This window comes from Poecilia reticulata, chromosome 6 (assembly GCF_904066995.2).
Source record: "Poecilia reticulata chromosome 6, P_reticulata-male-v2, whole genome shotgun sequence".
NCBI classification, from domain to species: domain Eukaryota; kingdom Metazoa; phylum Chordata; class Actinopteri; order Cyprinodontiformes; family Poeciliidae; genus Poecilia; species Poecilia reticulata.
The window spans coordinates 26,792,411-26,818,735 of record NC_088835.1 but is presented as its reverse complement, the minus strand read 5'-3'; the positions used below and the strand labels follow the sequence as shown (position 1 = coordinate 26,818,735).

The following is a 26,325-nucleotide window of genomic DNA, read 5'->3' as shown; positions in this document are numbered from 1 at the left end:
GACTTTGTGGTTTTCTTCGTCTGCTAATAACTTAACCTTTCCTTTTCTTTTATCTTGTATGTGTTTGACGCCACCGTCTGACTGAGAATACTATTTTTCCTGCCAAAAACAGTCAGGATAGTCACAAATGTCTGGACAGCAAGTGGACATCCACAGAGTCCAGGTGGACCCAGAAGGCAGGTACAGATGGTAACATTTATGCCACATGGACTCTTCGGTCGAACAGACAGTCGAGTGAAAAAGCAATCCCAGGTTGTTTCAGTAGCAGGCTTCATCTCTATTCTCTTTAAGTCAAGTGTGTTTCAAGCACAGTGACACCATGGTCACCAAACCAGGTATTACTTCATTTGGTAGAACATGCAGGTGCCAGCTGCAGCTGGAAAATTAAATCTGCCTCTTTATAAAACTCTCATCTGAGCACAAGGAATCTGATGCAGACTACATGTTGCAGGACAACTTTGCTTGCATTTAAGGCCCTAAATGGGGTTGGAAAGCCTGTATGAAGATCATAAGACAGAGCTCATCCCTCTGGGAATGTTGCAAATCCTTCTCGTCTCGTAAACTTAAAAATGCACTAAAAGTAGATTATTCTAATTTACTAAAATGCATGTGCAACTCACAATCATTTGCATCCAACAGTGCATCCATCTCTAAAATCAGCCTTTGAGTTTGTCTAAATTATCCTCAGAAAAAGGAAGAAATAAAGGAATCTATGTATTTATTTTACCCTATATACTGTATTCTTCTCATAACTTGATGTATAAGTTATTATGCAGAAATCATCTCAAAGAAAAACCTTACTTGTGTTATATTTCCCCGGGCAATATACATGCATAAAAAATACATCATACACACAAGTTACAATATACAATATACCTTTTCACATATGTACACATAGAAAGGGACCTCACAATACAAGCATAAATTCAAACTATTATAAGATTATCTTATATATTGATGCTTTTTAGTCTTTGTGTTTAAATGTCCAAAAGTCACTGACAGAGGACACCACAGGCTGTGTTCAAACAAAGAAAATTCATTTATCGACATTATTCATCAACCAAATTTAAAAAACATTATTTTTCATCACTACAAACACATATTCAAAGTACCACAGCATATAAAAGAAACGATCTTGCCAAACTCTGTCGCAGTCATAATAAAGAAGCCAATTCAACCTGCTCTTCCTATGTTTGACCACCAGGTGCCGCCAAAGAAATGTGTTGACATAAAGACTTAAAGTAACGCATTTTTATTTTTCTAAAAGATATATAACCCGAGAGCTTGATAGACGTTCAGCACAAACTATTTTTTTCCTGGTATCATGACGTATGTCCGTATTATGGAAGAACTATGCTGCTTTTTTCAGTTTAACGCCTATTATTCATCTTTGATTTATATAATTTATTATATAAATCAAATTATTATTATTATTATTATTATTATTATTATTATTATTATTATTATTATTATTATGTTGAAAAGGTTTCAGTGTCGTTCGCTCTAATGTGTACTGTACCTTTAAGACTCGTTTCCAGGGAGAGCGGGATTCAAATTTTGGCTCCGCCTCCACGTTCCTGTCATCGCGGAAACAGAAATTAAACATTAGCCAAACCAAAATGGGGGCAGCTCTCGAAACACCAGCGAGGTGCCTTCTCTGTGATGTTATGACCCAAAACCCCGTCACCCTGAAATGCAACCACCGGTTCTGCCGAAGATGTATTGGAGACTTGTGGAGCGTTAGCCCGTCCGGACCGTACCACTGTCCTGAGTCCAGGTGTAAAGTTGTATACCAGACCCTTCCGTTTGATAAGAGTTTCATACGGTCGCCTACACCGAGTCGACAGCCACCTTCACGGAGTACCGCAGGTAAACCGGATACGTCTTTGACCGGTAACTGGACAGTACACACATAACCTAATATTCACAATGTTACGGTTTACATGTAACTAGAAGAAGCTAACCTAGCTAACGTTGGATGACTTCCGGTCATAGAATTCTATTAACTAAAGTGTAAGGACTGCCAAAACCTTCTTATTACCAGCTTATAACGCAGCATTCCTCAGCAGCTTAACCTTAAAAAGCAAAATGCGGTTCTGTTCGTGTTGACTGGAGATCCTGACCAGAAGAAACAAACAAATCAAAGCATTTCTATGTGAAAAGGTGCTTCATAGTTTAATTATAGTTTAATTTGCCTTTGGGATTGATAAAGTATTGTTTTATTTGAATTTTAATTTGGAAAAAAAAACCTGAAATTGCATGGCGCATGAAAAATTTGAATAATAATAATAAAAAAAAAACTAACCATGTTGGGGGAAGTGAGATTACTGAAAATAGTAAAATCCTTCACATTGCTTTTCAAATTTTTCAGAAGATTAAATTAAATCTGTGTTAATCAGTCAATTAACACAGATTGATCTTTATTTGCATTAGCATGATCTGAGTCTGAAAGTGGTAGAAAAATTTAACTTTTGACTTCAGTGATTCAGTTTGGATGAAAAAATCCCGTATTGATTTTTTTTGCTTGGTAAATAATCGCAGGTACCAGAACTCTGAAGAATTTCAACATCAGTTTGTGACCTTGAACTCAAGCATACTTGGATTAGGCATCAGAAAAATAATCCAAAGCTCACTGGAAGCCCACCTCTCAGTGGTTCAAAGGATTTGGGGATGGCCTACTCAAAGTCAGGACTTTGATCAGGAGGCTGTCACATGACCTAGAATGCAATCAATCAATAAATCAATCAACTTTTATTTGTGTAGCACAGTGGACTCCAACCTGCACCACTTTTCAGAATATTTATTCTGGATAAAAAAGTGAACCATTTTAATTGCCATCATAACTACTAGTGCAAATAAACTTCCCATGTTCACCAGTCATCGGAACTTTTTTGTGCAAATCTGACCAATCACATTAATGTCGTCTGTATTTTTTTTTTTTTTTTTTACCTATCACTGCAACTCGGCTGAATTTTGACCAATCCTTGTGTTAATTCAGCCTCCTCCTCCTCATCAGTGTTGTCCTGCTTCCTTTGTGTTTGGTGCAGCGACATCATCCAGTCAAAGCGAACAAAGTACGTCTGCCTCGGACTTGAGAAGACCCACGCTGACCACCCGGCTCCTTGGGAAGAGGAAGGCCACCACGCCCGTTTCAGAGGAACATGTGGCAAAGCGAACCGCTGTGGAGTCCACCAATGACCGGTCCAGAACCGCTGAGACTCCCACCGTCTCCTTTTCAGATCAACCTGAAGATCCAGCTGATGCGGAGACGTCCACCAAACCAGTCAACCCAGAACCCACACCGTCTTCGAGTGGTGATGGCAAATCCCTCACCGAGAACTCTGGCAGGAAGTCAGCCGAAAGTGATGGGTCTCAAAAGTCAGCGGATGATTCTGACAGCTCCAGTGAAGTAGATCTCTGCGACGCTCCTCTTACTGCAACCCCCAAGAAAGAAGCGACAGGAATTCCCACTTCACCAAAGAAACTCGCCTCACCTGGAAGCGCTGAAGCCTGTCCTGAGAGTGTGAGTCCAGGGAACAAATCGGCTCCAGTCAGCAAGACGCCTCCGATGTCAACTTCTGCCTCCTCCAACCGTTTGGGCCTCTTCCTCAGACCAGAGAGGTCAAACAGCAGCCCGGTCCCGTGTCATTACTGCCCTAAAACGGGTCACCAGCAAGCTGTGAAGACCTGCCTGGTGTGTGGGGCGTCCATGTGTAAGGAGCACCTCCGTCCTCACCTGGAGTCGCCCGTCTTCCAGAACCACACGCTGGTTTCCCCCATGGAGGACATTTCCCTCTGGAGGTGCCAGGAGCACCAGGAGATCAACCGGATCTACTGCAGGCAGTGCGCGGCGTGCGTGTGCACCGTGTGCACCGTGATCGGCTCGCACCGCGACCACGCCTGCATCAGCATCAGGGAGGCGGAGAAGGAGCTCAGGGTGAGAAAAATGCATCTTTTACCCATGTTCTCCAGAACCAGGTGGTCAAGGCTTCCCCCAGAAACCCAGCTAAAGCCGGTGGTTGGTCCTGGTTCAGTCATTCACCCAGCGGCCCGTCGTGTTGTTGAGTTACAAAATTTTTAAAGTTGGCAGATAATTTGAAAATATCATTATGTGTTATTGAAAGATTGAAGATTAATACCTGAACACCAACTATAAAGTCTTAGAAAATGCAAACATTTTCAAAAGACTTAAATAAATAAGCAATGCTTAGCCTGTGGGGGCATAAATAAAGCCTGGTGGCCCGCCAGGCTTATAATACACTGAGGGAAACCCTGTATATGTGTAGAGATGAAGGCTGTCATGAACTCTTGATTGGTGTTTTTTATGTTTGTTGTGATTTTTTCAGGCAAACCTGAAAGAGGAAATCAAACAGCTGCAGGAGGCTGAACAGCAAGTGAAGAACAGAGTGACTGAACTCACAGAGAAGAAAGAGACTTTCACAGTAAGAGGAAACTCATTTTACTAATTTATCCTTCGCATAAAGATCTTAATATTCTTTCAGCAGTTTAAACCAAACTGTCATCTGTTTGCTTTGTCTGGCTAAAATTCCTGAACCCATTTAATTGTTTAATAAACTATTTAAATTAGTACACTGAGATCTATCTGCTGCTCTTTATGAATTTCACGTTATTAAAATTGGGAGAATTTATTTTTTGTAAAATTAGTGTTTTAAGTGTACGAGACATTTAAAAACATAAAATTTTGTAATATTTTAGTTTACTTTGCTTCTGTAGAAACAGCAATAAATGATGTCATACAATAGTGAAAAAAATTGAAACCTTACCTTGAAAATGCTTGAAAAGTGCTTTAATTGAACAAACCCTGTGAAATAATTGCAGCTGGTGTAATTCCTCTTTAACTCAGGCCTTCTGATTATACTGCACAGTAACATCGTGACTCTGCTCTCCTTTCGCCTCCAGGCGGTTCTAACCGAAGCGCTGGACGGAGTGAAGCAGCAGTACGGCGCCATCAGAGAGGCGTTGGACCAGGAGGAGCAGACGGCTCTCCGCTGTGTGAAGCAGGAGGAGAGCCGGGTCCTGGGCGGTCTGGAGAAGAAGCTCTGCCTGCTTCAGAGCTCGCTGCAGTCCATCCAAAATGGCCTCCACATCCTGGAGGGTCTGGCCGACGCCAGGGCCGACACGCGCGTCCAGGACCAGGCGTTCATAATGGTCAGCTGGAGCTCTCTGTTAGAAAAACAGCCACTTTATTACAGAGTAAAACAGAAATATCTTCTTCTTCTCCACTTTTCAGGAGTACAGCAGGATTTCTCAGCTGTAAGTTATTTAACTTCTGCTTTTTCTTGCATTTTAATGGAGGTCATTTTGTCACAGAGCTTTAAGTACAATCTGTGTGTTTTTACATGCATTTGCAAAAACGCTTCTTCTGATTATAAAACTTGTTTTTCCTTTAACTCATCCAACACCATTATTCATCTTTATTTGTTTGGGAGCCAAGAATCCAGTAGTTTGACTCTGACTCTGCTCTTCCTCTCCAGCACCAGTGAGGTGGGGAACTGCGCCGGTCAGTTTGCGCCTCCGGAGGAAGTGGACCGCGGCCGACTGAGCTGCCTGCAGAGGTGGACGGAGAAACGTCTGGACGCCGTCGTCATCACCATGCCGGGGAAAGACAGAGACCTCTACAGGCTGCTGTGTAAGAAACGCTTCATGCCACGTCCTCCACGCTCGTTATTTCAGCTTAGGAAGCAGCACTGAGACAGTTAATCATGATGAATAGGTGACTAATTCTACCAAGAACTCCTCAAGCGGCATAAGTTTAAGTTTCAGTATAATATATTTTTTGAAGAGCAATTTAATTTATAGCACATTTATAACAGCCTCAGATGGCCAAAGTGCTTCACAACAATCACAACATCAGATAGATGAATGATAAAGCACAAATAAAAATGTAGTTTGATAACAGAGCGTCTTCTCTGTGCGTGCAGACGGCACCGTTCCTGCCATGGACGCGGACACGGCTCATCCCAAGCTGCTGCTGTCCGAAGCCAACAGGAAGGTGGCGTACAGCGAATCCCCGCAGGCCTACGCCGACCACCAGGCGCGCTTCAGCTCCTTCCCACAAGTCCTGGCGTCTTCCCCGCTGCAGGGCGGCCGCTGGTACTGGGAGGTGTCGGTGTCGGTGGACGACGGGCGCTGGAAGGTGGGCCTGAGCACGGCTCAGATCGAAAGGAAGGGCCAGAAGGACGGCTCCCGTCTGGGCTGCAACAGCTACTCCTGGTGCCTGGCCTGCGACAAGAGGAAGCTGGAGGCTCTGCACAACAAGGAGACGGCTGCGGTGAGGACCGACGGCCTGCAGCGGGTGGGAGTGTTCCTGGACTTCGAGGAGGGCAGCCTGTCGTTCTTTGATGCGACACCAGGGGGCAGTCTTGCTTTATTGCATTCTTACAAGCACAGTTTTTGTGAGCCTCTGTACCCGGCTCTCTCCGTGTCCAAAACCCACCTGACCGTCTGCGACCTGTTCCACTCATAAACCTGTTAAACTTTTACATTTCTGACAGCCTGTGCCTTCGTTCCATGAAAATACTTGATACCGTTAGGTTTGTTTTTATATTCTGCTGAGCCTGAAACATTCGTAGATGATTCAACACTGGAACTGTACCATGGTAATAGAGTTTATGTAATATTCCCAACAATGATAAAGTTTTTTTTTTAAAGATTTTAAATGAAAGGCAAGCTAATCATTATTTGTTTTCCTTCTTCTCCATGCTGTGGAATAAAACGCCCGTTTCAAACGCAAAGCCTCGCCCTCATTCCTTCACATTTCAAACAGAAACACAGGTGTGGGTGGCGTGTTTCCCTGGAGCGGGAGCTAACTTTGAAACCCCCGCAGCCTCGCAGCGCCACTGACAACAAACGCCGCCTCCAGCTGAAACTCCTCAGACTGTCGCAGATCTGAACACATGAAATTGTCCTTTTCCTTGAAGTATGTGGGTCATTTATTCAGACTCGGGCTTCTGCACAGCTGACGTCATTCAGCAGGGTAAGACTTAACCTCGCCTGCTTATTGCCTTCCTACGCAATTCCACTGGAGGCTTCTTTTTTTTCTTTCAGATGACTTTAATCTCACTTCGCTGCTCTCCTCTGGGTTTTCTCCCATTGACACGGATTGGTAGCATCTGAACCGGGCCAATCAGCGAGTAGAAGAAGAAGTGAAAGATGACGATTTTATTTCTTTTTTAATCTAAAACTACTATTCTACAATCCAGAATTGTAGTATTAGCAACAGCAGGAGAAGAAGCGAACAACTTCCAAATATTGAATTAATGCTAAAGCTGCAACTTTTATTCTAAAAAATGTATTTTTTTACGTACCAATGGAAAAAATTAGTTCCTCTCATTTAACTTTTTTATTCTATGAACTACTGACATGTCTCTGAAATTGAGTATTTATTAGCAGAAAAAGAAATGGTCAACATAACAAAAAGATGCAGAGCTTTCAGACCTCAAATAATGCAAAGAAAACACGTTCATATTCATTTAGAAACAACAAAACTAATGTTTTAACTCAGGAAGAGTTCAGAAATCAATATTTAGTGGAAAACCAGGTTTTCTGTGCAGTGGGCTCCTAATTTTTCCAGAACTTTATTAACTGTCACCATGTTGTGATGGTGCAATATGTGAAAAGAGGGAGCCAATCTACCTTCTGCTTGAGCTAGTTGTTGTTGTTCGAATAAATAAAAGAAAAACAACCAATCAGAGCCAGGAGGAGGGTCTTGGCTGTCAATCAACCCCATGTAATGGCTGCTCAATAAGCTAATGATGGAGAAACAACTTACTTTTACAGAACAACTTTAATCTGCTCTCATTGGAAGTGATTCTAACTAGCCTGGCGTTCAGAAGCTGTAGTAGCATACAGTGATTGACAGCGCTAAGACCCGCCTCTTGGCTCTGATTGGTTGTTTCTAGTTAGAACTGGGAGAAGACAGGGGAGGTTTATTTTTTTTTTCAGATTATCTGTTTCATACAATACTGTCACAAAACGGTGACAGTTTCAACAAATATGTAAAAAAAAATATTTTTTATAAAACTTACATACTGCATCTTTAACAGCCATCTTGTTCTCTCTTCTCAGTGGACTATGGTTGCTTACAGCACACAACTGGTGCAGTGGATATGCCACGGGAAAACATTAGCATTTAAAACCTACACATCATTTTTTAAATGGGCTTCTGGTGTTTTTCTTTTTTTACCAGGCTAAATTTACCAGAACTCCTCCTGGATGTTTGGTCCAGATCCAGAAAGCCTCTTGTCTGTGAGCAGCTGCTTCCGGGTCACGGTGAGTCCAATCCTATAGCAGTAATAGAGCTGAAAAGAACTCCATGAAGAGTCACCACGGGTCTCAGGTGAATGGAGCCTGGTAAATCGTAACCACCGGCGACTAATCACCCCAAAATGACTCCTCTGATAGACTTGTATTTGGTATAATTTCAGTTCCTCACACACGCAGGTGCTCCATTCAACCCTGACAATAATTTCACACATGGAGCCACCCGATCCAAAGGTAATCACGAACCTTTTGCTTTCTGTTCCCCTCGCCTCCCTTCATCAGCTGGCACACGAAGCAGGAGGCAAGACATGTCTGAGAGGAGGAAGGCGGGGGGCTTTAACTCAGAGTTAATTAAATTCTGCTCTTCCTTCTCATCCTGCGGCTCTCAAAATCAGCCAGGCTCTCACAAGCCGTTTTTTTTTTTTTTTAGACTTGTTGCTCATCGTGTGCTGGCAGGGTAAAAAATAGGACAGGTAGCTGTGACGGAAACAGGAGGAACAAGTCCAAGATGATGTTCCCTCTCTGCTGATCAGTGAAGCATCACTAAATGAAAAGACAAGATCTTCATTAGAGGCCCCAAGAGTCTCCAATCAGAGCTCATGAACCCTCTGTGATACGTCTAAATTATACATTCAAATGGTAGTAATTATATTAATATTACCCTCTGCATTTGTGGTAGCTGCGGTTCTTTCTTTATTTTACTATTAACTGGTAATGTGAAAGAAATACAGGCCAGAAGATGAAATATTAGCTGCTAAAGCTGGGGTAGGTACGTTTTATTAAAAAATGTTTTTATTTATCTTTCCATGCATAGCGGTGGCTGCGGTGGACAGCTTTCTAAAAGCCATTCTAATGAATTTGTATGATATAAATTCACACAGACCACTCAAGTAGACACTAATACATCATATAATACACTGCCAACTACTGGCCACCCACTGCAACTGCAAGAACATTTTGTTAAATTCAAGATGGCAGACAGACGAAAGACCAACTCAGGAATATCCGGTCCTTCCTTCTACTCTTGAGGGTAAAAAAAAATATTATGACATCAAGTAACCCCTTAGCCTAATACTACTGATGCATTTTTCAAACAACAACTTTTTATTTGGAGAAAATTACAACTGATCACTTAGAAAAAAATCCTAGAAAAATTTTTTTCTTACTTTTATGCCATAAGAAAACACTTTGGAAAAAAACTGTGCTGCACTTTTTACTTTTACTTGAGTAATTTATTATGAAGTATCGCTACTTTTACGTGAGTAAAATGTATCTGTACTCTACCTACTGTTGAAAAACAAACATGTTTTAACCAAAAAGTCACCAGACAGACACACACCTGCAGTTTTTATTAAAAATGTCCTAAGTTTTTTATTGGAAAAAAAAGAAAGAAAAAGATTTGGAAAAATGTTTCTTTTGTCAGATTTTGATATTAATATAAATTATTTTCATTTTGTCGTTAAAAAAACCAATATTATCACATAGCTGCGGTATTTATGCTACGGTCCGCCTAATGATGTAATTCTTAAATACTAAATAATTTAGGTTCATCACTTGAGTAGACTTTTTACCAGATACTTTTTTACTCTTACTTGAGTAATTTCTTACTTATTTCTTGAGTAAAAATATGCTGAAGTAGTGCTACTTTTACTTGAGTACAATTTTTGGGTATTCTACCCACCTCTAGCATTAAAAAACAGCTCCCAGTACTAAAGGCTAGCTGCAGAAATACACCATTTGATCAGAAACAACCAGTCAGAACCAGGAGGAGGGCCTTAGTGCTGTCAATAATGCTAATGCATAGCTTCTCCACCATCAGCAGAGCCTGCCATATGGAGCACAGATATTTTGTGTCCATTTTCTCTCCATACTTGCCACGACTGCTAAGGCTAGTTAGCGATGCCACCAATGTCGGTGGATAAACGGTTTTCTCCACCATTAGCCATTAGCATATTTACCAGGATGTCTGATACTATTCTGTCAGGACACAGTGAAAAAAACTTTATTTTTAATTTTTTATTTGTTTTATAAAAGTCACCTACCCTCGTTTCAGTGTTATATTGATTTAATACAGTTATCTGAACACTGAAATACCCCCGTTTGTCTGCGGATAGAAATGCTTTTGTCTCCAGGTGCAGCATATTGAAGAGATTAAATGAGTGGGTTGAAACTGGACTTTCCTGTAAAGCGCTCTCTCTTAAGATTACATGCTTTTACCTCTAATCGCTGTTTGGAAAGAAAGTGGAGTGGCGTGACATTACCAGGGTCAGACGGTCCACAGCAGGGCTTCGTCTTCCAAACGACACAGAAAGTCACTTCTGCTTCACCCTGACTGCGTGACGGCCATGTTCTGCTGAGGTTAGATAACTTTAACTGCATGTCAAAAGCTTTGGCACCGGCCCATTTAAAGAAAGGGGGTTCAACGTGGGGCGCGGGGGCCATTTGTGGCTCCTGGAATGACTTTATGTCACAATCATCACCGCAATTCAAGAAAAAAATACAACTTTTAAATTAAAATCTACTTACAAAAATGTTAGATGTAACACAATGTGATAATCTTTTCCATGTTTTATGCTTTCCTTCTGTTGTGATTGCAAATAGGATCACATCTGCTACATCTACTCATTGACTTATACTCTAAAGTACAACTTTAATTGCTGTATTAAGGTTGGCATCCATTAAAGAACCTCCACTGCTCGTCTGACACGTTTTATTCCAACTGCTCTTCCAACATACGTTTGTAAATCAGGCCAACTTCTTAAAAACTAATTAATATTGTGGCGGTTTGGCAGCAGGGATTAAATTTTTCAGTGCTCATTCTCTCAGTGTTATTAGCCAACTTAGTTTGGTATCTTTCCAGAAAATGATCAGTTTAGCTTATTTGGTGACAAAGCCAGTTTTATATATAAAAAAAATGGTTTAATTGTACTCCAAAACCAGCTATATTACAATAGTCTGAATATTGGAAACATTTCTACACTTTAAAATATTTTAGCCACATTTAGTTGTGTCAATTATCTTCGACTCTTTAAGTCAAATAAATTTATCCAGTTTTAGATTTTGAACCTAAATGTGAGTTTGTGAAAGATAAACTTACAGCAGTAAGTTGTGTTAACTTTTTATTCGTTTAGTCAAAGAGTTGAATAAACTGAGTTTTTAGGTTTGCACTTAAAAAACTGAAAGAAGAGAAAGACAGGAGTGGGAGCTATTTCCCAGAATGCTTAGCGGCATGTTTCTGTCTCCTGAGGTGGAAGTGCGTCACGTTGATCTGACTCTGGTGTTTTATTAAATGTTCATTTTAATGCAATTCTCAGTTAGCAAAGCTTGAGGATAATGTCCTGATCACACTAAATGTTTCTGAGCTGAATTCATTGGGATGTTTAATAAAATTCATCATCAGATCAGAAATTTAGTTCAAACAAGAATTTAAATTATTCTAAAGTAAAATAAATATTTATTTTAACTTGATGTTGTGAGTAAGATAATAGAGAAACGTGGCTCTTTAACTGGTGATTGCAGTTTTTAGGGATCAATGAAGTTAAAAAACAATGTTTAGACAACTTGTCTCTTGTTGTTAAATCAACTTCATGAACTTTAATTTCTGAGTTTAAACCAAAACTATTTTCTTGTGACTTAAATTACATTTTCAGCGCAGCAGGTGGACTTTCATTTTCAAGTTAAACCACATTTAAATGTTTTACAGTGTAGTGTTACAAGGTCAAATTAATCAAACTTTTCCTCTCAAATGACGCCTGAATAATTGCAGCATTTCATGCAGAAACATTACAGGTCAGCGGACGGGGATGGTTGGCCAGATTTAGCTCTCAAGTCTCACTTCTCTGGGAGTTTTTCAGGGACCTCGAATTGTGGGGAAAGATTTCTTTCGAGACATTATTTTCTATGCAAGTGTGCCCATAGGCTGCCACAACGTGCACCAGTGTTGCCGTGTTGTGTGTTGCCATGACAACAGCCGGTGAGCTCAGGTGAGCTATGAGTCTCACATATCTGACCCGGTCACCTGCCAGACCTGGCACCATCCAATAGAAAGAAGAAGAGATGGGCCTTTTGTTGGTTTAAGTGCCGCTACCTGCAAATTATTTCCACCTTATCTCAGTCATGCAAGAGTCATGGTGGCAAAGATAAAATAAGAGTTGACAAATGCAATTTTTCACACATCTGCAGGGGTTTGTTACGTCGGAGTGTAAAACAAAAAACCCTGTTTAATGCCAAGAATAAATAAAAGAACTACATTATGAGAATGAAGATGAAAGAATATGAGAATAATGTCGCAGTTTTACAAAAAAGGCATAACATTAAGAGAATAGTTGTATGAGAATAAAGTCAAAATAATATAAGAATAAAGGCATAATATTGATTACTTTAATTTCGTATTACGAGAATAAAGTAATCAATATTTATTATGACTTTATAATACCATGAGAATTGTATTATTCTCATAATACCACAATTTTATTCTCATAACATTATGACTAAATTCTTGTAATTTTATTTATGTTTTAATCTAATTAGTGTGGCCTTAATACTCTGTCATAGTACTTTTTTAATCAGGTGATTACAATTATTTGTGTGCTTCCACCGGCTTTTTGTTGAATTAATCTTTTATTCCAGATTTGTTTCTCTCATACTTTCCAAACTAAATGGTAGCAAGGCAAATGCTCAAAATTAGGTCATAATTATTTTTCACAAATCAACTTGTTAGACAACTGGAAATGTGACAAGCAAAGTAGGACGAGGACCCACATTTATTTTGCCAACATGCAGTGAGGAGGTAAGTTTAGTCAAAATAAAGAATATCCAAAACAAAGCAATTTTGGTGACCAGGCCATAACAACCATTACAAAATATATCCATCCTATCTGCACTTCTGGTTGTTTCAGCAATGGGAGAAAAACCTTTTCTTTTCCACCATCACAAATTAATTCTGCTGGGAGTTCAAATGGAGCCATGAACTACAGCTAAATATGACTAACTTTATGATTTTCAGACAACTAACACTCCAGGTGGGTTTCAGCGATAAATATGTGGAAAAGCGGCTTGTTAGCACTGTTGTTACACACGGTGGAGGATGAGTTATGCTATGGACCCATTTCCTCTCTAAAGCTTCTGGCGTCTTATGAATCCGAATTAAAATCCCTTCACCAGTTAACAAGCTTACTAGGCTAGGAAATTGCTTTGACATAATGTTGTGAAATTAAATAATAAAATAAAATATGATTATGGAAAAAATGCTTTGATGTACTCAGGGATTTTAAATAAAAACTTGAGCCCAACACTTATTCTTTTCCAAAATTTTTCGACCCTGCAACTAATCATTCGAGACGCCATGATGGGCGTCAGAAGTGAGGGATGGTAATATTAAACACAGCGACTGAAATTGTTTTCCCGAGCTGTTTTACCAGTTTATTCATGGTTTCTTCATTTTCCAGTCTAATTAATCTGAACGTAACTCACCCGGTTGGGGCTCATAGACGGCGGTATTTACAAGTAGAGTTATAAACAGCTAGCTTGGAAACCGACCCATAACTTCTCCCTCCTGACGTGTTGACCAAATTACCACTTTGTCTGAATTCACACCAAATGACTTAAATCATTATGTCACAAACAGCGTTTCCCCTTAAACCGGAGCAGCATTAAAAACGTACAAAAAACGAGATGCTATCCAGTTTTTTCCATACATGCTAGGCTACATGACGGTGCGGCACTGTTTCCATGGTTACCAACGGTTAGACGCCTATCTTCTCCATAATGCAATATTTCATATCTTTCTAATCACACTTACTTATAACGTGAATGGACGTTAATCTTCTTACCTTTTAAAAATGTGTTTGCTGCAAATCCGCGATAACACCGACGGCTGCCATCGTTATGACTGACAGCTGCTATCCATTGCTGCTGTATCTTTCCTCATTAACAGTTATAATATAAAACGACAAGTTTCGTTTTCATCCCGGTCTTTCTCTGCAGCAGACCGAGCTGCATCCTGTGACCATTTTTACTGTGAATTCAACTAAATAAAAGCGAAAATGAGGCTACCAGATGTCTGTTTTTTAACAGGCTTTAAAGGGGCGCATTGGTTGTTTTGACTGAGCGGGCGGAGTTCCGGAGAGTGACGTCACGTGCAAAGGGTCAACAGGATGTTTGTTTTTTTTTTTTCTTCCAGGAAATAAATATTCTCAAACTATATGCTGGATTTTTCCAAATATTATCTAATCAGATTGTGCTTTTGTAATTAAAGATGGATTCATCTTGATGCATCTTTACTATTCGTACTCAGACATCCTGTGTTTCTAGCCAGCGCTCTGAAACAGCAGCGCTGCCCTGCAGCACATTTTCAGGGAATTTGTTTCACAGTCTCGGCTGTCAGCTTCGGTGCCTGTCTGTCTCTTCTTTCCCTCACACTGTCCCAAGTCTCCTGATCGCTGCTCAGAATATCACCAGTAACTTTAGCATTTTATATTTATATATCTGTCCCTGTGCCCTTTTCACCTGACCACTCTGCAGGAAGGTCAGAGTGCAGGTCAGTGTCAGACGAAGACCAGGAGGTGATGGGAAGTAATTATCTTGTGTCTGATGGAAGAGCAAGATTCAAGATTCCCTACACTGAAAGCGATTTAACTTGAAATATATATATATATATATATATATATATATATATATATATATATATATATATATCATTGTCATTTTCAATATAACTTAAAATTGAAATTGAATATTTAAAAAGCACAGTGTTGATGTTTTTCATTTACTACAATGCTAGGTAAGAATTCATTTGTCTCCCACGGGAGACATTTGTCTTATTAGAGGGGACAAGGATACAACACAACAAGGACAAAACAATATTTCAAACCAAGTCAATAACAATAAAAACATAAAACTAACAAATTAAAAAATGGCATGTCAAATTTTGTGCAAATAAGAAAAGTGATACACAATATTAATGTGCACAAGAAAGCATATAAACTCAAACATACAGTACCTTTTCACATAATTTGTTTCATACATAATTTCTTTGAGAAGATAAATTTTGCTCTGTTTAATATTCTGATGTATTTAATCTGTGTTTATTCTTGTCATTTTCCCTTTTGTTATCTCTGTATGGAGCATAAACAGGAAGAGAATCAACCTGACTGATTCAAAACAGCTGAAACTGAAAATTAGATTTTAAAAACACATTTGAATATGAAAACACATAATCTGAAACAAAAGCATTTCTAAATGTAGTTTCATAAAATCTGCTGCATTTAAGCTTCATTCAGATTGAAATAATTTTAGTTTCAATTCTTTTTATCTGAAATATTTTTGTTTTTAAGAACTTTTTACCAGTTTGAACTTTTTTTTTTTTCAGATAAAATGGCCTGTTTAAGCGCCATCTATGTTTACTCTAGCATCAACCTCCCCAACATTTAAATCTTTCCACTCTTTTATCTGTAGTCGGCTCGACCTTTCCCTGGTTCCCTGGTTTCCTGGTTCCTGTCATCATTAACTTGTTTCTCCTGCACCTGCTGCTCTCCTGCTAGCATCTGGGTCCTCAACAAACTTCAAACAGGTCACACAGGTTATAACAGGCCGTCTTGGTTTTCCCCACACAACATCATAGCACTCAAAGCTGCGTCATGAGAATGCTAACAACCATAACCAATGATAGTGTTGAAAATAAGGTGTTGCAATTCTGCTTATGAATTTTAACCTTCTGAAAAGAAAATATTTCAATAGCATATCTATCTATCTATCTATCTATCTATCTATCTATCTATCTATCTATCTATCTATCTATCTATCTATCTATCTATCTATCTATCTATCTATCTATCTATCTATCTATCTATCTATCTATCTAGCTAGCTAGTTTGCTTTGATAGCTAACTGGCTGCTGTGATAGGTAGCTTTGAAAACTAGCTTTGATAGCTTGCTAGCTTACTTTGATTGCTAGCTGTGATAGATGGCTTTCATAGGTAAATAGCTTGCTTTGATAGGTAACTCTCTTGCTTTGATAGTTAACTTTGATAGTTTGCTTTGATAGCTAACTATTAAAGCCTGACGTGGAAGAGTTTTGCTATTTTTTAATCAAAGAACCTAACCTCCTTTATTTTGTTTGTTGGTATTGCAAGCTTTTTACTTTGCACCATGTAACTTGATCTTTCAGCAAAATTCCCATTTTCTTTCTTTATTACAGAGCAGCAGGAGGAAATGTTTTGTGAATAACAGAAAGAGAAGTGCATGGTTTCCAGATCTCATCTTCTTCACATTGCAGCAGTGTTTTACCAGTCTGTTTAAGCCCCTTCCAGAAACATAGTACGTGTGTGAAATATAAAACTATTGATATCACATTAACATGACAGTCATTATCATGACAGAGCTGTGTGTTTACATGGATCCGGTTTCTGTCGATACTATCCAGAGGTTCAGAGGCAAGAAACACACGGTGGCTCTAAAGGAAGAGGAGAAGGACTCGAGGCTGATTGTAAGGAGGTTTGGGCTGATTGAAAACTTGTCAGGAGGCTGATGACTGATTTAGCCCCGCTGGGAGAGAAAGCCCAGAGATACGGAGTCAGAGCAGACAGGATTGCAGACGAGAAAAAAAAAAACTGTGCGAGCCATGGGAAACTAAAATTTTGACTACACCAAAGTTTTACTTGAAGTGTAGTTTAGCAGAGTAGAGCTGAAGAAATGAGTGTAAATCCTAATTATTGGGATGAGAAAGAACAGCCTCCAGTTCTGGAGCTAAGCTGATCCACACTTGCCACACAGAGACAGAATTTGCCACTTGAGGTGCGACAACAAGTCAGAAGGGATACAACAGGAGTGAGAAGAGGATTCAATGTGATTAATCCCTTCAATTTTTTTTTTTGTTACACTCAAGTTACAACACTTACATGGTTATGTCAAATTTAGTTTCTCAATAAAGACAACTTTTTTAAATTGAGGAATAATAATAATCCTGATTGAAACTTGGTGATTATAAAGGAAATCTCCCAAATATCCAACCCAAAATTCAAAATGCTGATTTTTATGCTTAAGCGGGGATCCTAGCTCTCTTGCTCTCGTCCTAAAATCAACGACCAATCAAGTTGTGACTGCAGATACAGGAGCAGGAAGGACCTCGCTTGGAAGAGGATCGTTGAGGAAGTTGGAATGTCAGCTACGTATAACCTTTACTGTTTGAAAATATTTCTCCTCATCTGAGCTATCCAAAAACGTTGAGTCACGTTAAACAAACGTATTTATTTAGCCTAAATATGCAGGAGATGGTGGAAGAGTTTGAAGGACACATATGGCAAGGAGTTTCCTCTCAACGCTCCCCTGGAGCGATTTTGACTCGCCTACAGCAAAGTGCCAAGCGTCTGACTTCAAAGTGCACATGCGTCAAACTTAAAGTGTGATGCGTTCGGTGCGACCGCATCATTACCCCTGCAACTAGTTTACAATCAGCCATTTTTTCTTGTTCAGCATTTAATCTTCCCAGCATTCATACATCTCATTCTCAGTCACTCCTTGCTGGTTTCTCCTGTCTAATCCCATTTTCTCCTTGATTCCTGATTTTGTTCTTCTCTGGCTCCCTGAGAAGAACAGGGAGCCAAATTGGGCAATTTTTCTTCTTTAAAGATTTAACATGATCCATCCTCCCAGGTACAGTCTGCATTTTGATCCATCCAAAAACTCACAACTGGAAATCATTTTTACAACTGACCTTTGGTCACCAGCTGGTGGTTGGTTTCCCTCTTGACATCCTCCAAATATTTAATTTCCTATCATATTCAAACTGGGTTTCTGAATATGAAACCCAGTTGCATTGAAACCTCGGTTAAATAAAAGGTTACTTTAAATCTAAACATGCCATAGGATGTGAAAATACTTAGCAGACATCTGATAGTTTAATCAAGTAAATAAATTAGTGTGTTTGCAGTCTTACTTTTCAGTGCTGCAATCAGCCATGGGCTTATTCCAAGTGTTAAAAAGAAAATTAAGCTGGAAAAAATAACTTCAGAAAGACGCATAGGGCTCTGACTGAAAGCTTCACTAATTAGCATAATGGAGTGCAAATTATCTGTGATAACAGTATTTGTGCTGCTTTTGAGCAGCTGACTTGTGTTTTTTCTCTCTTAGAAACCCTCCTAGCTTTTCATAAAAACTAATAAAAATGTCTAATTTGAATTGGTTTGGTTATTAGCAGGGTGGTTGCGTATGCAGTCGGCCATTAGCCGGCAGCAGCAGCAGTTTAATTTTAAATGCTTGTAAAAGGCATTTATTCAAGAACGACAAGCAGATCTTATTTTTGTTGCAGTCGGTAAATAAACTACAGTTAATCAAAGGAATTATTCTTATTTATTATAACAGCTAATGGTGAATCTGGGAGATATTTAATCTTCCAGCTGCAGTATCAAAGCATCGGTCAGGAGCGGCGAATACAAGTGAACTAATATGAATGAGGGAGAATAAAATTATTGTGACTTGGAAAAAGAGGCATGAAATGATCAGATCTGTCCTGCGCAATCAGGCCTTTTTTGGTCACCTGACCGTTTTATTTATTTTTATTTCCTCTGGCTCTTATTTTCAGCTGTTTGCATAGTTTTTCTTTGCTGTTGGAGGTGGGGGAGGTAATTGTTATGTCGCCTCGAGACAGAAATGTTCTGCATGCATCAAAACATAATTTTTATGAAGTCCAATAACGCCAATGGTGGGTGTTTTTAGCCGGGGTGTCTCGGAGGTGTCGTTTCTGTGTTATGTGCCGGATTGTCCCCCGTCTCTGCGTAGATATGCCATTTTCTGTGGCATGTTCAATAAAGCAGAAATCTGGAAATAATACTGCGCTGTCTCCTCTTTCCCCCTGCCTCTCAGAAGAACCATCCTCATTAGAATGAATCTCACCGTTTCTTCCCTTTGCTGGTTGAACTTTGTTTTTCTCCATCTTCCTCTCACACTCTGTCATTTATCTCCTCAGAGCTTTTGCTGACTTGGGTGATTCATTCACATCTCAGATTTAGATTGGTGGTGAAACGGGAGTGGCATCGCAGTCCCTGGGGCGGCTGGCTGGTCTCTGCTGAATGCATTTTGAATCCACGCTGTTTCGTCTCTGCCTGTCATTTGAGAATGACTGAAAGTGACCTCGGTGGGTTTGGAACAAAGCAGAACCCTGGTTAATGTAAAGCATCCAGATCTCAACCATTTTCAGAAAAATCGTACAAGTTAACTGTGTCGTCTTCGTCTCAACGTCAGGTCCACTGAAGTATACAAGAATAAAGCTGCGTTCACACTGCAGCCTGAAGTGACCCAAGTCGGATTTTTTGTCAAATTAGATTTTTTTTGGCGTGGTTGTTCACTGCCAACATGTCTCTGAAATTACAAGCAAAAATGTTGTATTTATTTGCAGTAAATGAGAAATGATAAAAAATTATAAAAAAAAGAAGCAGTTCCTTCAGACCTCAAATAATGCAAAAAAAAAAAGTTTACATTTATTTAGAAACAACAATACTAATGTTTTAACTTGGGAAGAGTCTAGAAATCAATATTTGGTGGAATAACCAGTTTTTTATGCGACTTGTATATGATCTCCATTGTGAACTACAAACGACCCTGAACGTATCCCGCATGCGCAGAAGAGGGCGCAATAACGTCACATCTACAGAGCGTGCCTTGTGTTTTACCAACGGTCAGAAAACGTGGATGCTAACAGTGTAGCATATCTTACCATTTTGAAGTTGTTATCCAACCGGTGAAGCATATTAACAACTTAATCCTCATTACCGTCCGCCATCGTTGTCGCTTTTCTTCCCGCTTGCGCGTATCGGGACGCAGAATAGTGACTTTCATCGAGAATCAATGACTTTCGGATCGGATGACCGCGACCAGGCCGTTCAGATTCAGGTCACATAAAGATCAGATATGTGTCGGACATCCAAGCGGCCTGGATCGCATTCAAAACAAATCCGACCTGCGTTGTTCAGACTGCCTGAAAAGCTCAGATGCAGGATGAAATAAGGCAATAAAACGCAGCCTAATACTAATAATACTTTTTTCCACTGGCAGATTATTTCACTTATGTCCAGGGGTGAAAGTAGTTTTAAATTATTGGGGGTACTATGACAAAAAAAAAATTATATATATATATATATCTATGTATTTTTTATTTATTTTTTATTTTTTTGCAAAGCGATAAAAGCTGGGTAGCTCTTGAATCGCTACAAAATAAAGCTGTATTTCCTTCAGCCCACTGGCTGTAATGTTGACACCTTGAGATGCCATGAGACCTAAATCCTGAACATCATGGCATGGAGTACATCCCAGTTTTCCATGTCTGGCATATAACCATTCGTTTTAGATTTTAAACTGGTTCTATTGATCCTGTGTCCAGAGAGAGGGATAATCAGTAGCCCAGCATCATGACCTGTTCTGAAGATCCTGCAGCTTCCACTTCTCTTCCTAACATGGCGCCTCCTCAACCTGACTCTCATACTGACAGGAGGAACCACAGAGCTCTGTTAGGTTAAAGCTCATCTTCTGAAGATGGGATATTTTTCCTCCAACAGGTTCCAGAGGAATCACCTCCAACCAGATGTTGGACTGGATTTTATTTCAATGTCATTTGTGAATGTTAGCTTCTCATTTTCAAAAGTGGAGCTATAAAGGATGAAAAAGGTTATTTTGGAGAAAATCTCATCAACATCAATATTTCCACTAAATAAGAGGCCAAACAAATTTGTTTAATAAAGGAAAAACCTCTCAGACTCTGAGCTCAAAGCACCAAACTATTTTTTATATCAGACAATTAATTTAATTTCACATAATTATCGCGGTAGAAGCCATTCGTTTGTTAAATACTTAATGAAACATATTTACCGTGTTTGATGTTTGTTGTAAATGACGTATAATCACAAAGAACGAGGTAATTAGTCCAAGTTTGTCGTTTATTGAACGTTCAGAAACTACAGCGGCTGTGATGAGCCAATGCAAAAGTAAAAAAAGGTAAAACAACCTGAACAGGTGATCAACTCTAAACCACTCGCACCTTTTTACTCTCCGTCTCTCTGACATTTAAGCACACCCGTTGCCATGGCAACCTCCTGCGCTCCACAAGCCGACCCGAGATTATGTTAAAAACATTCAGTCCGTTACGATATCAGGTTTTCAGGCTTGATATTTATTTTGCGATCATTAACAAGCCTCTCATGAACACAGCGGTGGTTGATTAGTTAATTTTAAACTCCTGCTCTGCTCGTTATTTTGATAATGGAACCGAAACGCACAGAATTGCGCAACACCTTGTTGAAACAATAATCACTGAGATTATTATTGTTGTTGGGTCATTAATTTGAGCACGTTATGTTGATTTTTGTTGTTGTTGTTCTTTAATAAAATTACGAACGTCTTGATAAGGAGTCAGAGGAGGATGTGCTGCTCTCAGCGTACTGGTGGCGTTCAGTTTGTGATCTAATGTCGAGATCGAAGCACGAACAGTTCAGAAACAATATGAAATGAGAAAAAAAGCTATTTAACAACTGATTAAGTCCTGTTTTAGATTGTTCTTGAAAAACTAATCAGTCACGGCTGATTAGTGGGTGAACTCACGGCTGCACAGTGAATCCATTGATTTTTTTTACAGCAGAGAGCTGCTCCCCTCTTGAGGGTACTGCGTACCCCCTCTAAATCTTTTAGGGGTATGCAGTACCCTGCCGTACCCCCTTACTTTCACCCCTGCTTATGTCGCTATAAACGGGACTCCACCGTTACCTAGCAACCCCGGGAAACCCAGGATGTCACCCAACAACCAAATTCTAGTTTCGTTGGCAGATTATTTCACTCATAACATGACATTTTCCCCATGTTGTAAGTGAAATAATCTGCCAATGGAACAAGTACTTTTTCGCCAGTATTAAGGAATTATTGACTTAAAACCAGCAGATATATCTTGATGAAAGGTCACCTATTAGTATGTCTTATTTCAAGTTTACTTGCACTAGGAACAAGACTAAAATACTTGGTAAGATTTTGTGTTTTTGCAGGTTACCAGTTTGCTCATGCTTCAGCTTTTCTTGCATATTATTAACAATCAGGACACTGATTACCTTTGAATAGATATATTGATATTCAGCACCCCACCAAAAAGACTGAAGAGTTGATTTTGTTTTCATGAATACTAAGACTAATTTTCCCTGGACTGTGGAAATCAAGGGTGCACCGATTGCTGTTTTCTGGCCGATTGCCGTTTTTTAAAGAGCCTGACCTGCCTGTTCCATTTTTTTTTTGTCTGAAATGTAACTAAATATAGCAAAGAAAGTTAATGAGTTGGTAACAGTGGGGTGACTATTGTTAACTGCAAATGTGCAGACATGACCTGGTGGGCTGGTCTGTCAGTCAGACGTCTCTAACGGGAGACCAGGAGAAGGCAGTGGCTGTTTTAGATCTCTGCTGATCTGCTTCACATGTAAATATCAGCCGATCACCAATCTCCTAAAATTAAGAAAATTGGCGCAGATAAATCAGTGCACCACCAATGGAAATTATCACAAAACTTAATGGGCAGTAATGCAGTGAGACGAAAAGTGTAGATCTTTTTGTAAAGGACAGATGTCTGACTCACAGATGGGAGTTCGGTGAAGTTGTCAGTGCCGTTCTGTCCTTGGACAGCTCTCATGTTTTCATTGGGTTTCATATCACCTGCAGTCCTCTCTGTCCTCATCAATACGCAGACTGACCTCTTTCAGCAGGATGCATGACAAATCGATGTTTGGCTTTCCATGAGATCCTCTTTGATGAAGAGAATCAGCTAAATAAAAAAACTCTGCTCTTACTCAGCACTTTGAGTTACTTGGCAGTTTATTCGTGGACAGATACAAGCAGTAAAACTGAATGGAGAGCTTGGATGAGAGAGTGCAATAAAACAACGCAGCTCCCACTACAACGCTTCAACCTGTTATTTTTCAGTCTGACGACTTTCTTTCATCCAGCCCAACAGCTGGCTGACATTCTGCTGCGCTTGCTAACAGATAGTAGTTCATGGATTAATAAAGCTGTAAAGTTTAACCACTCATAGTACCGTAGTTCTTATTTTACTTCAGTTCAAGGGAAAAGATATAGGTTCCCTTATCCAAGCAATAAACTGACACAAGCAGAGTAATATTGTCTCTTTCCCTTCCTACTCACTGTTTAGGCCACATGTATAAAACTTGAGGCCTGGGGGCCAAATCTGGCCCGCCGAAGCTTTTTATGTGGCCCTTTAGACTCCAAATTACATCAATAAGTTTCTCCAGTTTTTAACAAATACACCAAATTCACACAAACTCAACAGATCCCCACATTTTTTTCTGATTTTATATCAAATTTTTTCTCAATTAGTGAAAAACTTTGAGTTTAAGTGGTGCTGCCTCTTCCTTACGTGATGTCAAGTTATAGTCTGTGATCGAAAAAGCAGTAATGAAAAGTCACATTTAACACCATACATTAGTGTAAATATCATAAAAATTCCTCCAAGAAGAGGGTTAAGAAGCAAACTAATTCATCTACTGAAACTTAAGGTCAAAAACTTCCCTGAGGAAAACAAAAACAATTTGTGGGAAATAGAATAATTGAAAACAGAGTCAGTCAGTAACAGGAAATGGAGGAAGCACGGGGATCTGACAAGGATCAGAATAGATTAAGCATCATATTTGCTGTGAGGAGTGATTACTGGAGTGGTTCAAAGCTAAAAAACCAAGGAAGCAAAACATAAAACTATGCAAGACATCTTATTAAAACTACAAAAACAGCAACCCTGCAAAGTCAGAGGATTAAAAGAGAATGAAACTAAAACTTACTGAGACTGTACATTTTTATAGAAATAGGTTCTCTGGTCCATAGCACTTCTGATGCTGACATTTTCCGTTTAATAATTCAACCCGCTGGTGGCAGTAGAGGTGGATGACTCTGTGAAGAACCATGTCTGTATATTTCATGATGGTGGTTTTTGCTTCTAAGCATGAAGAGTTCCTGGTCTGAATCCCTTAAGACTTCATCCTTCCTGTGCCGCTGCGATTCCTCGCTCTACCGGCGCTGGAGTGAATTTCATGATGGTTTTATCCGCTGAAATAAACTCTGTGCTATAAAAGAACAACATATCCCAGGCAGAATCCGATTCATTTAAAAGTATTTTTTACTTTTCTATTTTCTTACCAGTGACATTTTATTACAGTTTGCACAGTTTCTTAGCAAGTTATGCTCAATGATGGAAAGGCTTTTAAAAATTCTAGAAATCTTTAAAAAGATGCATTTTCTTGTCTCCACACAAGAATAAATTAAATATTCAGGTTAAAATTTATTATAAAAATGAATAATAAAATAGCCTTTCCAGTCACTTGGCAAATTATAAACTTTTTTTCACCACTTCTAACACCTGTTAATTAGATTTGGGACTTAACTTTGACTAGGCCATTCCAACATGTGATTATGCTTTGATTTAAACCATCCATAGAAGCTGTCAGTGTATTTAGGGTTGTTTTCCATCTAGATCACATGTGTCAAACTTGAGGCCCGGGGGCCAAATCTGGCCCGCCGAAGCTTTTTATGTGGTCCTCTAGACTCCAAATTACATCATAAAGTTCTTCCAGTTATCCACAAATCTCCACAATTCACACAAAATCATCAGATTCAGTCTTACTTCATGTCAAGTTATAGTCTGATCGATACTGTGATTAATAAAAAGTGGCCCAAAATGAAGGTGACTTTAACACCAGTGGTCTAGATGGCAAAAATCCACTCTTAAGGTTTTCTTCCAAGAGTGCCTTTCCTTGTTTTGTATCCATCGTCCCTTCAAACTTCCCTCTCGCTGCTCTGCTGAAGAACAGAAATCCCACAGGACCATGCTGCAACCCCCATGTTTCATAGGGGAGATGATACATTCCCAGTGATGCACTGTGCTAACTTTCCTCCACACATGCAGGACAAAAACGTTTTGGTGCAAGCTGGGAATAAAATGTGTTCTGGCTTTCTTTCAAAACTTATTTTATTTTCTGAATTTTTCCATAAAATCCAGATTTATGGGGATTTTGCTGAGTGACCATCTAGCAACAGATTCTTCTACCTGAGCTGCTGAAGTAGAAAACTTACCCAGTACCTTTTGGGCTGATTGACAAATTAGGTGATGTTTAAAGGAAATTGGTTGAATCCCAGTTGAATTAGTTAATGTGATAAAATGTGTAAAAATTAAGAGGGTATAATCACTTTTTGCAAATGATCGGGAAGATTCCTTACATACATTTAACCTCCATCTATATTTGTATCAGGTGTTTAATTTTAGCAGTATATCATAAAGAATCATTTAGATTCATTTTCTACATATGCAGTCCTATTGAGTCCAAATAATACAAATTTAAAGCATTGATTCTGCGTTAATTCACATTCTTTCAATGCTGTAAATATTATTTTTTTAATGTGCGATTAATGTGCTGATTTTTGTACTTTTTGAACGCCATCTGAGTGTAATTTTTGTTTTCCTATGGGGATAAAACAGCTCTAATCTCTCTCCTCTCCTCTGCAGAAATTACTTTACTGTTGTAGTCAAAGCAACATAGCAAAGCATCATTTTACAGATATTCACAACTTGAAGCAACACTAAGCTGCTATTATTTAAAAAACATAAATAATATTAAACACAAAAGCATCATGAGAAAAGATCCCATGTTCTGCCCGGTTCATCATATTTTAATCAGTTGGCCGCCCTAATGAAAACATTTAGAACTAATTAACTCATTTCTTCCTTTTAACAATTAATTAATCACAATTAATTCCTGGCAACTGTGATTAATCAGATGTAAAATTTTAGTCATTCAGATGATGATGTGCTGCAAACACCGTTCTGTTTGTCTGGGTGCTGCAGTGTTTGCTTGTCCTCATACCTTTGTGAAGGATGGGAGAAAAATAGCCCACACATTATTCAGCGCTTACAGCGGTCTTCTCTCTTCTGCAGTGATGAAATATAAGGTGAATGTTGCAGGCATACATTCATTTCAGAGCATGAGTAGAGGCTTGATCAATGTGAGAAATGCCTCT

At 39.2% G+C, this 26,325-nt stretch overlaps 1 protein-coding gene and 1 long non-coding RNA gene across 3 annotated transcripts; one reads left to right on the top strand and one right to left on the bottom strand.

The window, feature by feature from the left end:
• Nucleotides 1-1,534: 1,534 nt before the first annotated feature.
• Nucleotides 1,535-14,418, bottom strand: LOC145552020 (uncharacterized). Its single transcript, XR_014087956.1, has 3 exons — nucleotides 14,115-14,418; nucleotides 4,785-5,184; nucleotides 1,535-1,577 (listed from the first exon to the last, which is right to left on the bottom strand). It is a non-coding gene; the product is annotated as an uncharacterized LOC145552020 (long non-coding RNA).
• Nucleotides 1,559-6,755, top strand: LOC103466398 (tripartite motif-containing protein 14). 2 transcript variants are annotated; one of them, XM_081608282.1, is made up of 7 exons: nucleotides 1,559-1,893; nucleotides 3,048-3,937; nucleotides 4,347-4,442; nucleotides 4,921-5,169; nucleotides 5,252-5,274; nucleotides 5,496-5,650; nucleotides 5,943-6,755. In XM_081608282.1, exons 1-7 carry the CDS (start codon nucleotides 1,620-1,622, stop codon nucleotides 6,485-6,487), a joined length of 2,232 nt encoding a protein of 743 aa, XP_081464408.1. In that variant the 5' UTR covers nucleotides 1,559-1,619; the 3' UTR covers nucleotides 6,488-6,755. The 2 variants fall into 2 exon arrangements, with proteins under 2 accessions (XP_081464408.1, XP_008410159.1); XM_008411937.2 differs by having other exon boundaries at nucleotides 1,560-1,869.
• Nucleotides 14,419-26,325: the final 11,907 nt, after the last annotated feature.